Raw genomic sequence first — 11,994 nt, forward strand, 5'->3', positions numbered from 1 at the left:
GAACAACCCTGGTTCCCATCACCTTTATTAATGATCTCTTATTCCATAATCTTCATTGTCCCTTTTGTTCCCTAAGCCTTCCTTGGGTTTTCCGTATTTTCTTATTAGCAGCCTCAAACCCTTTTTGAAAGGAGGGCAGAGATAAATTGTTTTTAAGTTGTAGGGCCTATAAACCAGTAGTTCTGGGCCTTTTGGGTTTCTAAGTAAAAACCTTATGAATGCTGTGGACCCTCTCCTCTCCAGAACGCATTTATGCACACCCCCCAGCAGATTTGTAAAGTTGCAGTAGGGTTAACAGATCCCTTGAGCCCCAGCTTAGGAACCCCTAGGGTATCTAGAGACCATTTTGGTTGTTGCTGTTTTTAACTTTTATCAGTGAAACTTCTACATCTAAGCAGAAGAAAACCATTTCTGTGATTGAATCCCAGGGCCTGTTGCTTGGTTCCCACCCCCTACCCCACCCCCACATTAGGCAGCCTCTGAAGTACTCTTCCTGGAACAGAATGTGAGAGTCACTATTATAAACAATAAAAGGGGGAAAAATAGAGTCCCAAACTATTTGATTTGATAACATTATTGTTGCCTTCACTTAAAATGTGGTCCTCATCTCAACTTGAACTTCAGAGAATATAAAGTCTATGTGGATTTCTCTCTTTTCATGTATAACCTTAACGTCCATCCAGACAGCAGCAGAGCTGTTTATTGATATCTCATGCAATAGAAGCCCTCATTTTGGATCCAGAATCAGCAAGGTATTTCTAATAATAGTTTACATTGAAGTACATTTTCAAATATGTTATCTTACCTAGTCATCACAACAGTGTTTTGGAAGAGGTTTTACAGAAGAACAAAGAACAGGGACTTCTCCAGTATTTACCTGAGGTTACAGCTATTGACAAAACGTGGATTTTCCGACTCCATTGTTTATTTACCTCCTGCCTCCTATTTTTAAAACACTGACCTGGAAAAATAACGAAGAAGAAATTCTTTGAAATTTGAATCTTTTCTTCTTGTATACTGTAACTAAATTTTGGTATGGAAAACTGGGTTAATAATATAATTAAGCTTGACATTTTTATTCTTTGGTTTCCTAAACAAAAAGATATTCCTATTTTTGCTTCATTAATATTCTTCTCTCCTCTTCCATTAACTAATTATTCAGGAATGTTCCACTGGTTTTTTTGTTTGTTTTTTTGTTTTTTTCCCATTATACTATTCGGTTTTGGAATGTGCATTTTCAGGTGTCTGTAATTTCCAATCTAATTTCCAGGGTCAGCTTTCTCAAAGAATACAATCAACAAAGCAGGGTAAAATTTCTCTACCCTGAAGCATTCACTCACCATTTCCTTTCCGGACAATAGCAAAGTCCTTGCTTCTGTCTTAAAATTCTGCCTACTCCTAGACTAGGCCGCTTGGCTATCTTTTTCCCCATTCATCTGATCCATTTTAATATTTTCATAACATACTAATATTTGCTTATTTTTCCTTTTATCCTGTTCTCACCAGTGTTCATTTTCCCTTCAGACCTGCAGTGCTTGTTTTTAAAAAAACAAACCCCTTCCTTTTAAGTTTCAAAGTGTGCTTACACTTTCATGTACTTTACAGAGTCTTTGCCAATTAATTGCTGATTCAAGACTCACATCACACCATTTTTTATTGTGCCATACTCATTTTACTTCTTAGCACCCAGATATCATTGTACTGTTGACTGGTATGATAGGCATGTTTTTCTCTTGATTGACTTTTTAACAGAGAGATTGAGTGCACTGTCAGCAGGGATGGGGTGAAGGGAGTTATTCACCCAGCTTACTCATGCTGCTACTCTCTTTCTTACTCTTCTCCGCCCCCTCTCACTCTCCAAACCAGTTCTCCTAGCCTCTGCCCTTCATAGCAGGGAAAAGTTGGAAAAGAAAGCTTGTACCTTGAAGGAGGGTTCTTTGGGTTTCATTCTCAATAGTATACAACTGCTAAGAGTGGCTTCCTCCTAAAACTTCTGTTCTCGATATTATATATTCTGTGCCTTCCAAGTAAAGAAGGACTTGCAGTGAAAAAAGAACCTCAAAAGGACCTCTTTTGCACTGCTGGTGGGAATGCAAACTGGCACAGCCACTCTGGAAATCAGTATGGAGGTTCCTCAAAAAATTAAAAATAGAACTACCCTGTGACCAGCAATTGCTCTACTAGGTATTTATCCAAGGGATACAGGTGTGCTGTTTTGAAGGGACACATGCACCCTAATGTTCATAGCAGCACTATCGACAATAGCCAAAGTATGGAAAAAGCCCAAATGCCCATCGACTGATGAATAGGTAAAGAAGGTATGGTATATATATACAATGGAGTATTATTCAACAATCAAAAAGAATGAATCTTACCATTTGCAACTACGTGGATGGAACTAGAAGGTATTATCCTAAGCAAAATGAGAGAAAGACAGATATCATATGACTTCATATGTGGAATTTAAGATACAAAACAGATGAAAATAAGGAAGCAAAAATAATATAAAAAGGGGGGGGACAAAACAGAAGAGACTCTTAAATATGGAGAGCAAACTGAGGGTTGCCAGAGGGGTTGTGGGTGGGGGGATGGGCTAAATGGGGCAAGGGACATTAAGGAAGACCCTTGTTGGGATGAGCACTGGGTGTTATACATAGGGGATGAATCACTGGAATCTACTCTTGAAATCATTATTGCCCTACATGCTAACTCACTTGGATATAAACTTAAAAGTTAATTAAAAAAAAAAAAAACTCAAGAAAAGGAGGCATAAGATTGGTATTTCACTGTAGTTTTTACAAAAATGTGTCTTTTTCATAGCCTAGAAGCTTTTTTGGAAGAAGGCATCTTGTCTTACTATTCAGCTTTGTATCTCTAGCACCTAATATAGTGCCTGAACCAATAACAGTAAATATGGATTATGACAGGGTAGATGTTTATAATTATGAATTGTCTACCTCATTCCAACTTTTTAGAATTATCAAGAATAAATATTTTGAGATGGTGGTTCATTGCATTTTTCTATTCTGACTTTTTATTTGTAATGAGTCCTTTGCACTTAATCTTTATGTTACTGCCTAAAAGATAAGCGAACAGTTCCTGGCTATAACAGAATAAATAGACTGGACTTTTCCTTTTACTGCGAACAAATAAAACCTGGATAAAACATAAAAGTTTTATGTAAAACTGTAAACAGTTAACTGTTTACAGACATTGGACAATAGGAAATTCAGGAATGTCATCCCTTGGTGAAGGGACACAAATAAGGTAAACCCTACCATAGTCTTTCATTTCTTTTCCCTGGAGGCACTCAGCAGAACACAGTGGTCTTGCTTAGTTGAAGAGATAGGAATCAGGGTTCAGGGAACCAGAAGAAGCTAGAACTTGCAGGACAGAATACAGGGGAGAGAAAGCAGCTTTCCAGGGAAAGAGCTCCAGAAATGTCATAGGCTGTGATTCTTTGGCTGAAGATTAGCATATGTGTACTAAGATACACATATGTAAGGGAAACTGCACAAGGCCAGGCAAAAAACAACTACTGGGGGAAGAATGATGACCAGAAGTTATAAGCTGAACAATTCCTAGAGTTCACACATGTCTGAGAAATGTTTTGAGTTCCACCTAGCCAAATGGAGAGACCTTATTGAACACTGAAAGCGTTCAGAAGAAACACCAGAAGGGTCACACCACCTTAGCAGTAGGGCTAAACTAAGTCTAGAGCAGTCTTTCAGATAAGCTTTAAATGAATCAGGATTATATACAAGTAACTTGACTGTCTACCAAAACAAAATTTAACATTCTCTAAAGACAATAAAATAAAAAGTTCAACAGTATAAAATCCACACTTGTAGCATCAGATCAAGAATTAGTAGACATGAGAGGAAGCAGGAAAATGTGACATAACCAGGAGAAAATTAAGTCATTTAGGAAAAAGACTCAACAAATGACAGATGATGGAATTTACAGAGTTGGACTCTAGAATAGCTATTACTAATATTTTCAGAGGTTTAAAGGTAAAAGATAACATAATTAGGAGAAAAATTAAAGATGTAAAAAGGACCAAATGGAATTTCTAGAGCTAAAAAATACAGTATCTTGATTTTGCCTTTATTTTTGAAAGATAATTTTGATGGATATAGAATTCAACTTTGGGTTAGGTTTAATGGTACATTCGATATTGCAAGAGAAAAGTTCAGTGAACTTGGAAGACATAACAATAAAAACTACCCAGACCGGACAGTGAAATAAGAAACAGCCTGAAACACAACAGAGTCAAAACTAGCCTGTGGAACAGTATCATTTGTACTAATATATACATGCAACCACAAATCCTAGAAAGAGGGGAATGAAGGAAAGGGAAATATTTAAATGGCTGAAGTTTTTTAATGTTTAATTAAAAATGTAAACCCACAGATTCAAGAAGCTTAACAAACCACAAGTAAGGTAAACAAAACCATAACAAGCCATACATTGTAATCAAATTGCTGAAAACCAATGATGAAGAGAAAAAATTTAAATGGAGAAAGGGAGTGCATAGAAGGGAAGAAAGATCAGAAATCCACTGATTTCTCATCAGAAATAATGCAAGCCAGAAGACAATTAGAACATCGTTAAAGTTATGAAAGTGAAAAAGGTAACCCAGTATTCTATATTCAGTAAGAATTACCCTTCAGTAATTAAGACTAAATAAAGGCCTTTCCAGACAAAATCTGAGAAAACTTGTTACCACCAGATGTGCACTACTAGAAATGTTAAGTTCTTCAGGCTGAAGAGAAACCATTTCCACTGTAAACTTAGAGCTACAAAACAGAGTGAAGGGCACTGAAAATGGTAAATATGTCACTAAATATAAAAGACTTCTTTCATTTTTTTAAAGTGTTGATCATTCAAAACAATAATAACTATGGGAGTTTATAACATGTGGAAGTAAAATGTAGGAAATAAGACATGACAGGGAGGGGATTGCTGTATGATTTTTATGTTTTACATGAAGTAGCATATAGAAAATTATTTGAAGATAACTTGTGATCAACTAAGGACGAATAAACTCTTGAGCAACCACTAAAAAATAAAACAAGCCGGGAGATGAGATAAAATGAAATACTAAAAACCACAACAGAAACAAACCCAGTTAATCCAAAAGAAGATGGGGAAGACAGGATAAAAAGAAACCATGAACAGATGGAAAAGTAGAAAACAAATTACAAGATGGTAGCCATAAACCCAATCATACCAGTTATTACAGTAAATGTAGTCTCACTCTAAATAAAATCAGAGATTACCCTACTGAATACAAAAGCAAACCCAACTGTCTGCTCACCACAAGTAACCCATTATAAAGACACAGATAAAAGTAAACATAAGGACAGAAAAGTATATATCCTGAAACTCTAAAAGCTGAAGTGACCATATTAATATCATACAAAATAGACCTCAGTACAAGGTACATTTCATCATAATAAAGGAATCCATCCATCAAGAAGACATAATTCTAAATATGTACAAAGAAACATATGAAGCAAAAACTGGCAGAACTGAAAGGAGAAATAAATCCACAATTATCAAGTTTTCAACACTTCCTCTGTGAGTAATTAAAGAACAGCTTGTCAGAAAATTTCTTAGGATGTAGAAGACTTGAACAACACTATCAATCATCTTGACCTAATTGACATGTACCAACAGCAGCGTATATGTTCTTTTCAAGTGCATTTGGAACATTTAATGAGATAAGCCATACACTGGGCTAGAAAACAAATCTCAATGAACTTTTAAAAGCGTTGAAATCATACAGAATATGATATCTGACAATTAAGTTAGAATTGACTAACAAAAACGGTCTCCAGAAAATCCCCACACATTTAAATATTAAATAAGACTTCTGAATAACCTAACTGGTCAAGAAATCAGAAGAAAAATTAGAAAATATGTTAAAACAGGATGAAAATGAGAACACATATCAAAACTTGTGGGATGCAGCGAATGCAGAGCCTAGAGGGAAATTGACAGCTTTAAATGTTTTTATATAACATAAAAAGTTTAAAATCAGTGATCTAAGTTTCTACCTTATCTGATGCTACAAGAAGAAAGCAAATTAAACTCAAAATAATTTGAAGGAAAGAAGTAACAAAAATATGAGCACTGATAAATGAATTAGAAATAAATAGTGGAGAAAATCAATGAAACCAAAAGCTGGCTCTTAGAAAAGACAATGAAACTGATAAAACCAGTTAGTCTGAGTGGTAAAGGAACACAAATTACCGATACCAGAAATCAAGAACACCAGACCAAGTCCTACAGCTATTAAAAGCCATAAGGGAATAACAGTTTTCATGAACACAGACACAAAAACTTTTAACAAGACATGTACAGATTGAATCCAGCAATATACAAAAGATAATGCATCAGAACTAAGTAGGTTTTATCCCAGGAATACCAGGTTAACAACAGAAGACCAAACGGTGTAATTTACCATATTCCATAATAAAGGAGAAAAGCTGAAGCGGAGGGCTTAATAAACATTTCAAGTCTTACTATGAAGCTATAGTAATTAAGACTATATGATATTTGTTTGATGGTAGAATGGAGAGACCACTCACATATGTGATCATTTGATTTTTGACAAAGGTACCAAGGTCCTTCAACTTAATGAAATTTATTTCTTAAGTAAATGAATGCTTTAGTAGGAGGTAGAGTAGTATATTCTGAATTTAGACCCTTTTGGTAGCAGGTAACTCCATAAAAGACTTTAGTTTCTTTATGCTTTGTGTGTATAGTTTTCCTTAAAGTCCTATAAATGAGGTTCAGTTCTTGTCTTATTGGAACTTAAGAAATAGTACAGAGCAGGAAACAAAGCTTTGGAGCCAGGCCAGTACGAACATGAATCCCTTGTCATTCACTCCTAGCTGTATAAATATATGCATGTGATTTCATCACATTGAGCTGCATATGCATGAATTATAGGTAACTTGTGATGCCTGTCTCCTAGAGTGGTTGTGGTGGTTAACTGAAATAACCTGTATAAAGTACCTAAGGGAAGTGCTTTAGTTATGCCTTTAACACACCACTTGATGTTAAGAGGATAATAAGAGAGGGGCGCCTGGGTGGCTCCGTGAGTTGAGTGTCTGACTCTTAGTTTTGGCTCAGGTCATGATCTTACGGTTTGTGACATTGAGTCCCATGTTGGGCTCTGTGCTGACAGCATGGAGCCTGCTTGGGATTCTCTACCTCTCTCTGTCTCTGCCCCTCCCCTGCTCACTCGCATGCTCACACTTTCTCTCTAAACAAACGTTTTTTAAAAAGGATAATAAGGGAATAATAAGAACAGTGTTATGCCCAGTGTGGCTGAATTACCTATGTTGCATTTTCAAATAACCCCCTTGAAGTTTAGTTGGAATACAAAAGGTTTGCTTTCTTTTTTCACTTAGGAAGACTTTCAAAAACACTTTTAGGTCTGAGGCAGTAGAGGAAGAAAGAAGGAATCTCGGTAAAACTTTCCAGCATGCTCTATATACTAGCTCTCCCCTGAACATGCCTGTGCCTTTCACATCCATGCTGTGGATCCATGCCGTTTCCACAGCCACAAATGCCCTCCACACTTCCACCTCTCCACATCTCCATCCTGCTCACCTGCTAATTTGCTCAGGACCTGTCTCTTCTGTGGCATTCCTCCCCTCTCTCCATGTGCTGATCTGTTATTTATAGATCTTCACTGGTTATTTGGCACTTATGGATAATTACCTTTTCAAATGTCTTAGGTCTCCTTCCCCTCATGGCACAGACAGGGTTTAAACATTTTTCTACTACCTAACACCAAAGTGATTAGACTTACAGAATTTGAAGTCAGGTCTGGGTTTGAATTCCAGGCTTATTACTTAACCTCTCCAAGCCTCAGTTTCCCCCCACCTGTAAAATGGAAACAACCGTGCCTACGTCGTTATTTTACAAATTAAATGAGAACATGTGCAAAGTGCCTGACACATGTAGACATTGAAGTAGTGACTATTTTGGTTGATTAATTGATACGAATTTGACCTCAGTTTCCAGGAATACGGATCTACTGGAGCGGCCCATGCTGACAGTGAATATGAGAGGAGAATGATGTCTGTGTATAATCATGTCTTGGAGGAAGTGGAATCACTCAATCGGAAATATACCCCTGTTTCTTACATGGCAAGTGACATTTGTTTTATTGAGTTTTCATTACATAGATAGAAGTGGGTTTTTATCCAACACTTACTAACCATGTGAATTCATCGAATTCCCCTCTCTGCCTGTTTTCTGCTGTGCCTATTTTGTAAGGGTTAATAATTGCTGTGAGGATGAAATGAGCTAATCCATGGAGCACTTAGCACATCTCTCACTGCTATAGAGTTACGTTAATGTGTCAAATCTGCTCTACCAGAATGCACTTTTTTTTTTCCTTTTAACAATTGAACTGAAGTTGCAATAGTTCTCAACCCTGGCTACACGTTAGAATCACTTTGGGAGTTTTTTTAAAAAAATAAATCACTACCCAGGCCCCACTCCAAACCAAGTAACTTTGAATCTCTGCAGTTGAGGCCCAGGCATTAGTATTTATAAAAAGCTCCCAGGTGATTGATTTTGTCCTGCCACCAGGGTTGAGAACCACTGGCCAATTGAAACAGAAAGAACTGTGCTTGTCATCTACAAGGCAGTGAATCACTTCCTGCCAGATGATGCCACTGATGTCCTTTTAGCCTGCTGAATCTATTGCCTTTGGCCCTGTTCAGCTCTTCCTCTTCCTTCAGTTTCCTCCATCACAGGACAGACTGACACACCCTCACCCAGATTTTCTCCTCCCTGTCTGGCCATTCCCCAAGTGTCTTAGTCGGCTCAGGCTCCTGTATCAAAATACCTGTAGACAGGCTGGCTTAAACAACAGGCACTTCTCTCTCATGGTTGTCGGGGCTGGAAAGTCCAGAACAAAGGTGGCAGCCAGTTTGGTTCCTGGTGACAACCCTCTTGCTGGCTTGTGGACAGCCACCTTCTCACTGTGCCCTCACACGTGGAAGAGAAAGGGAGCTCTGGTCTCTTTTTTTCTTGTAAGGACACTAATTGCATCATGGGGCCCCATCCTCATGACCTCATCCAACCCTCATACCCTCCCAAAAGCCGTGCCTCCAATTACCAACATATTGGGAGATAGGGCTTCAATGCAGGAGTTTGGGGAAGCCACACATTCAGCCCATAACACCCCATCTGTGACCTTATACCTTGGAGAGTTTCCCTTGCCCTGGCCACCCATTAGATGCTGACATTCCCTGTAGCTCTTTTCTGGCTCCCGCTCTTCTCGCTCTGTACTCTCACCCGTTGTCAGGTGTTTAAGAAGAAATTGGTAAGATATGTTGTTGAAGAGTTAGATTTTCAGACAGATACATTCCCTGACATAAGATCGTCAGTACGTATTTGCTGAGTTGAATTGACCTGGGTGGTTGTTTGACAGAGACTTGGTTGCTAAGGGACAGAGTAAAGATTCTCTTTGAAGGAAATACACACATCCATGCAAGACATTGATTAGATGTCAAAAAATATAAAGGCTGGAGGCACCTGGGTGGTTCATTCGGTTGAGCATCCGACTCTTGGTTTCAGCTTGGGTCATGCTCTCACGGTTCGTGTGTTCAAGCCCCACAGCTTGGGAGTCTCTCTCTGCCCCTTCCCCTACTCTTGCACATGCCCTCTCTCTCTCTCTCTCTCTCTCTCTCTCTCTCTCTCTCTCTCTCAAATAAACTTTAAAAAAAAATACAAAGGATGTAAAGTATCAGACTCAACAAAGAAGAGCGTGTTGGTGCTATGCTAGTCCTCCTTCTGGCTTACTAACTACACTGTGTGCCTCCATATTTCCAGACTGTTAACTATAATGGTAATCTGCTCCTAACACACCTATGCACATGTAACCAAGGGGCCATCGGCCTCAGAGGCACTCCACACTCTCCATATGGGGAATTGCAAAATCTGCCTCCATTCTTTTAAAAGAGAGAATGGTGCCTTTTTGCCCCAGAACAGCCTGAGGGCACTTGGGTCCCCTAAGTCCAGCCTTTAAAGAGGTTTCTCTCCTAAAATACTGTTGGCATCAGACTTCCACCACCAGTAGGATGTCCCTGCAAGTGCTTCCCAGATTCCTTGTTGCAGGAAGGTGAATAATGTTGCCTTAGCAGTTAAACCTGAAGAAATAGACCCAATGTGTTTGAATCTGTGTTGTGGTTTTCTCAAGTAATAGACCTGGCATTTGTATTAGGAGTCTCTTGGGCACGAAATGTTCAACAGCCTGAAACCAATAAGGAGTGGATTCTTCTGGCCTAGAGCCTTAATGCCCAGCTGTTTAAAATTGTTCACAAACATAGGCAACTAGGTGGCACTGTGCTTGGAATCAGCAGCTCAGAAGGGCAGACAGCACAGTAGAGTGGCTTGCAACTTCAGGCCACTGGTGGGGAAGTAGACTGAGGAGGGGAGGGGAGGGTACACCAACAGGAGCAGTTCTAGGTCACCTCAAGTTACAAGTGTTCTGATGGTGCTGTAATTTTTTTTCTCTTAAGTTTGCAAACCATTGGTGAAATAGAAAACAAATCACTGAACTAAGAGTCAAGGAACCCAGGTTCTAGTCCCAGCTTGTCCCATTACCTGTCTGGGTGACCTGTGTTATCAGCAGAATTGAGGATTAGACTGGGTGATCTTTGCAGTATCTTTGACGGTGTCACAGTTGTATGCTCATCTCCAAACTCACCAAGTTGGATACATTAAATACGTAAAGTTTTTTGTATGTCGGTCATACCTCAATAAAGTGGTTTTAAATACATACATACATACATACATACATACGTACATATATACATACATATAATATCTCAGAACTCTTTTAAGTTCTAGTTGTGTGGCTCCTCTTACTAAGACTCAAAGGATTCACTGTAGTGATTCTCTTCAGCTATGCTGGGATTTTCAAAACTCAGTTAAATTTGTGAAATAGATATTTGAAATAAAGTATTCTATTAAAATTTCGGAATTCCATAGAGTTGGACTGTATTGTCATTCTTCATCTGAATTCCAGTATAAGTTTCCCCCATTGCTCACTCTGGGGCTATAGGGACAGGGAAGCCACCATGTGGAGATGGAGATGGAGATGGGATGGAAGAATGAGGACGTCAGGGTTCGTGGGATTTGCGGTCTGGCCTCGGACATCAATATACTGCTCTGGCTTCTTTACCATATTTTCTTTATCCTACTTTAACATACAATAGTTACTCTATGTTGTAGTAACTAAAATCATTATATAATAATATATCTAATAGCTCTAAATGCTATGGAAATGCAAAGTTTGTGCATTATTTTGCCTTGAGGATTTTCTTCTACATTTACTTTTTATTTTATCGAATATACTTCAAAGTAAAGTAAAAATCTGCAATTGTATTCCTTGACATGAGAGATTTGGCAAACATTTGGGTGTTATGCCTATTTCCTGATAGGTATGTACCTTTGCAATAATCATAGGACCATTTGTACTTAAAAAAAATTTTTTTTTAATGTTTATTCATTTTTGAGAGATGGAAAGAGACAGAGCATGAGTGGGGGAGGGGCAGAGAGAGAGAGAGAGAGAGAGGGAAACACAGAATCCGAAGCAGACTCCAGGCTCTGAGCTGTCAGCACAGAGCCCGACGCGGGGCTTGAACTCACAGATCGCGAGATCATGACCTGAGCCAAAGTCGGACGCTTAACCAACTGAGCCACCCAGGTGCCCCAACCATTTCTACTTTTTAAACTTCTTCCGTAAAGTACCATTTGTTGATGAAATTTGGAAATTTATTTTTATTTGACTTAGTTTCTTTTCTTCCCCCCAGCATACAGCATGCCTCTGCAATGCCATCATTTCCTTGCTGAAAGTTCCTCTTTCATTTCAGAGATATTTTTTCCAGAAACTGCAGTCTACCAGCATCAAGGTAATAATAGCAAGAATAGAGGTTAATACTGGTTAAAAACCCAGTT

The 11,994-nt window shown here is 38.5% G+C and overlaps 1 protein-coding gene across 1 annotated transcript in view; it reads left to right on the forward strand.

Annotated features, from left to right (window-relative positions):
* The window catches only part of INTS7 (integrator complex subunit 7), a 92,845-nt gene that overhangs the window by 74,797 nt on the left and 6,054 nt on the right, over positions 1–11,994 (forward strand). Inside the window, exons 16-18 of the mRNA XM_047839955.1 lie at positions 684–752; positions 8,037–8,169; positions 11,850–11,948. Of these exons, the coding sequence (XP_047695911.1) occupies positions 684–752; positions 8,037–8,169; positions 11,850–11,948 (301 nt within the window). The remainder of the gene's footprint in view (positions 1–683; positions 753–8,036; positions 8,170–11,849; positions 11,949–11,994) is intronic.

Source organism: Prionailurus viverrinus, chromosome F1, assembly GCF_022837055.1.
Source record: "Prionailurus viverrinus isolate Anna chromosome F1, UM_Priviv_1.0, whole genome shotgun sequence".
Classification (NCBI taxonomy): domain Eukaryota; kingdom Metazoa; phylum Chordata; class Mammalia; order Carnivora; family Felidae; genus Prionailurus; species Prionailurus viverrinus.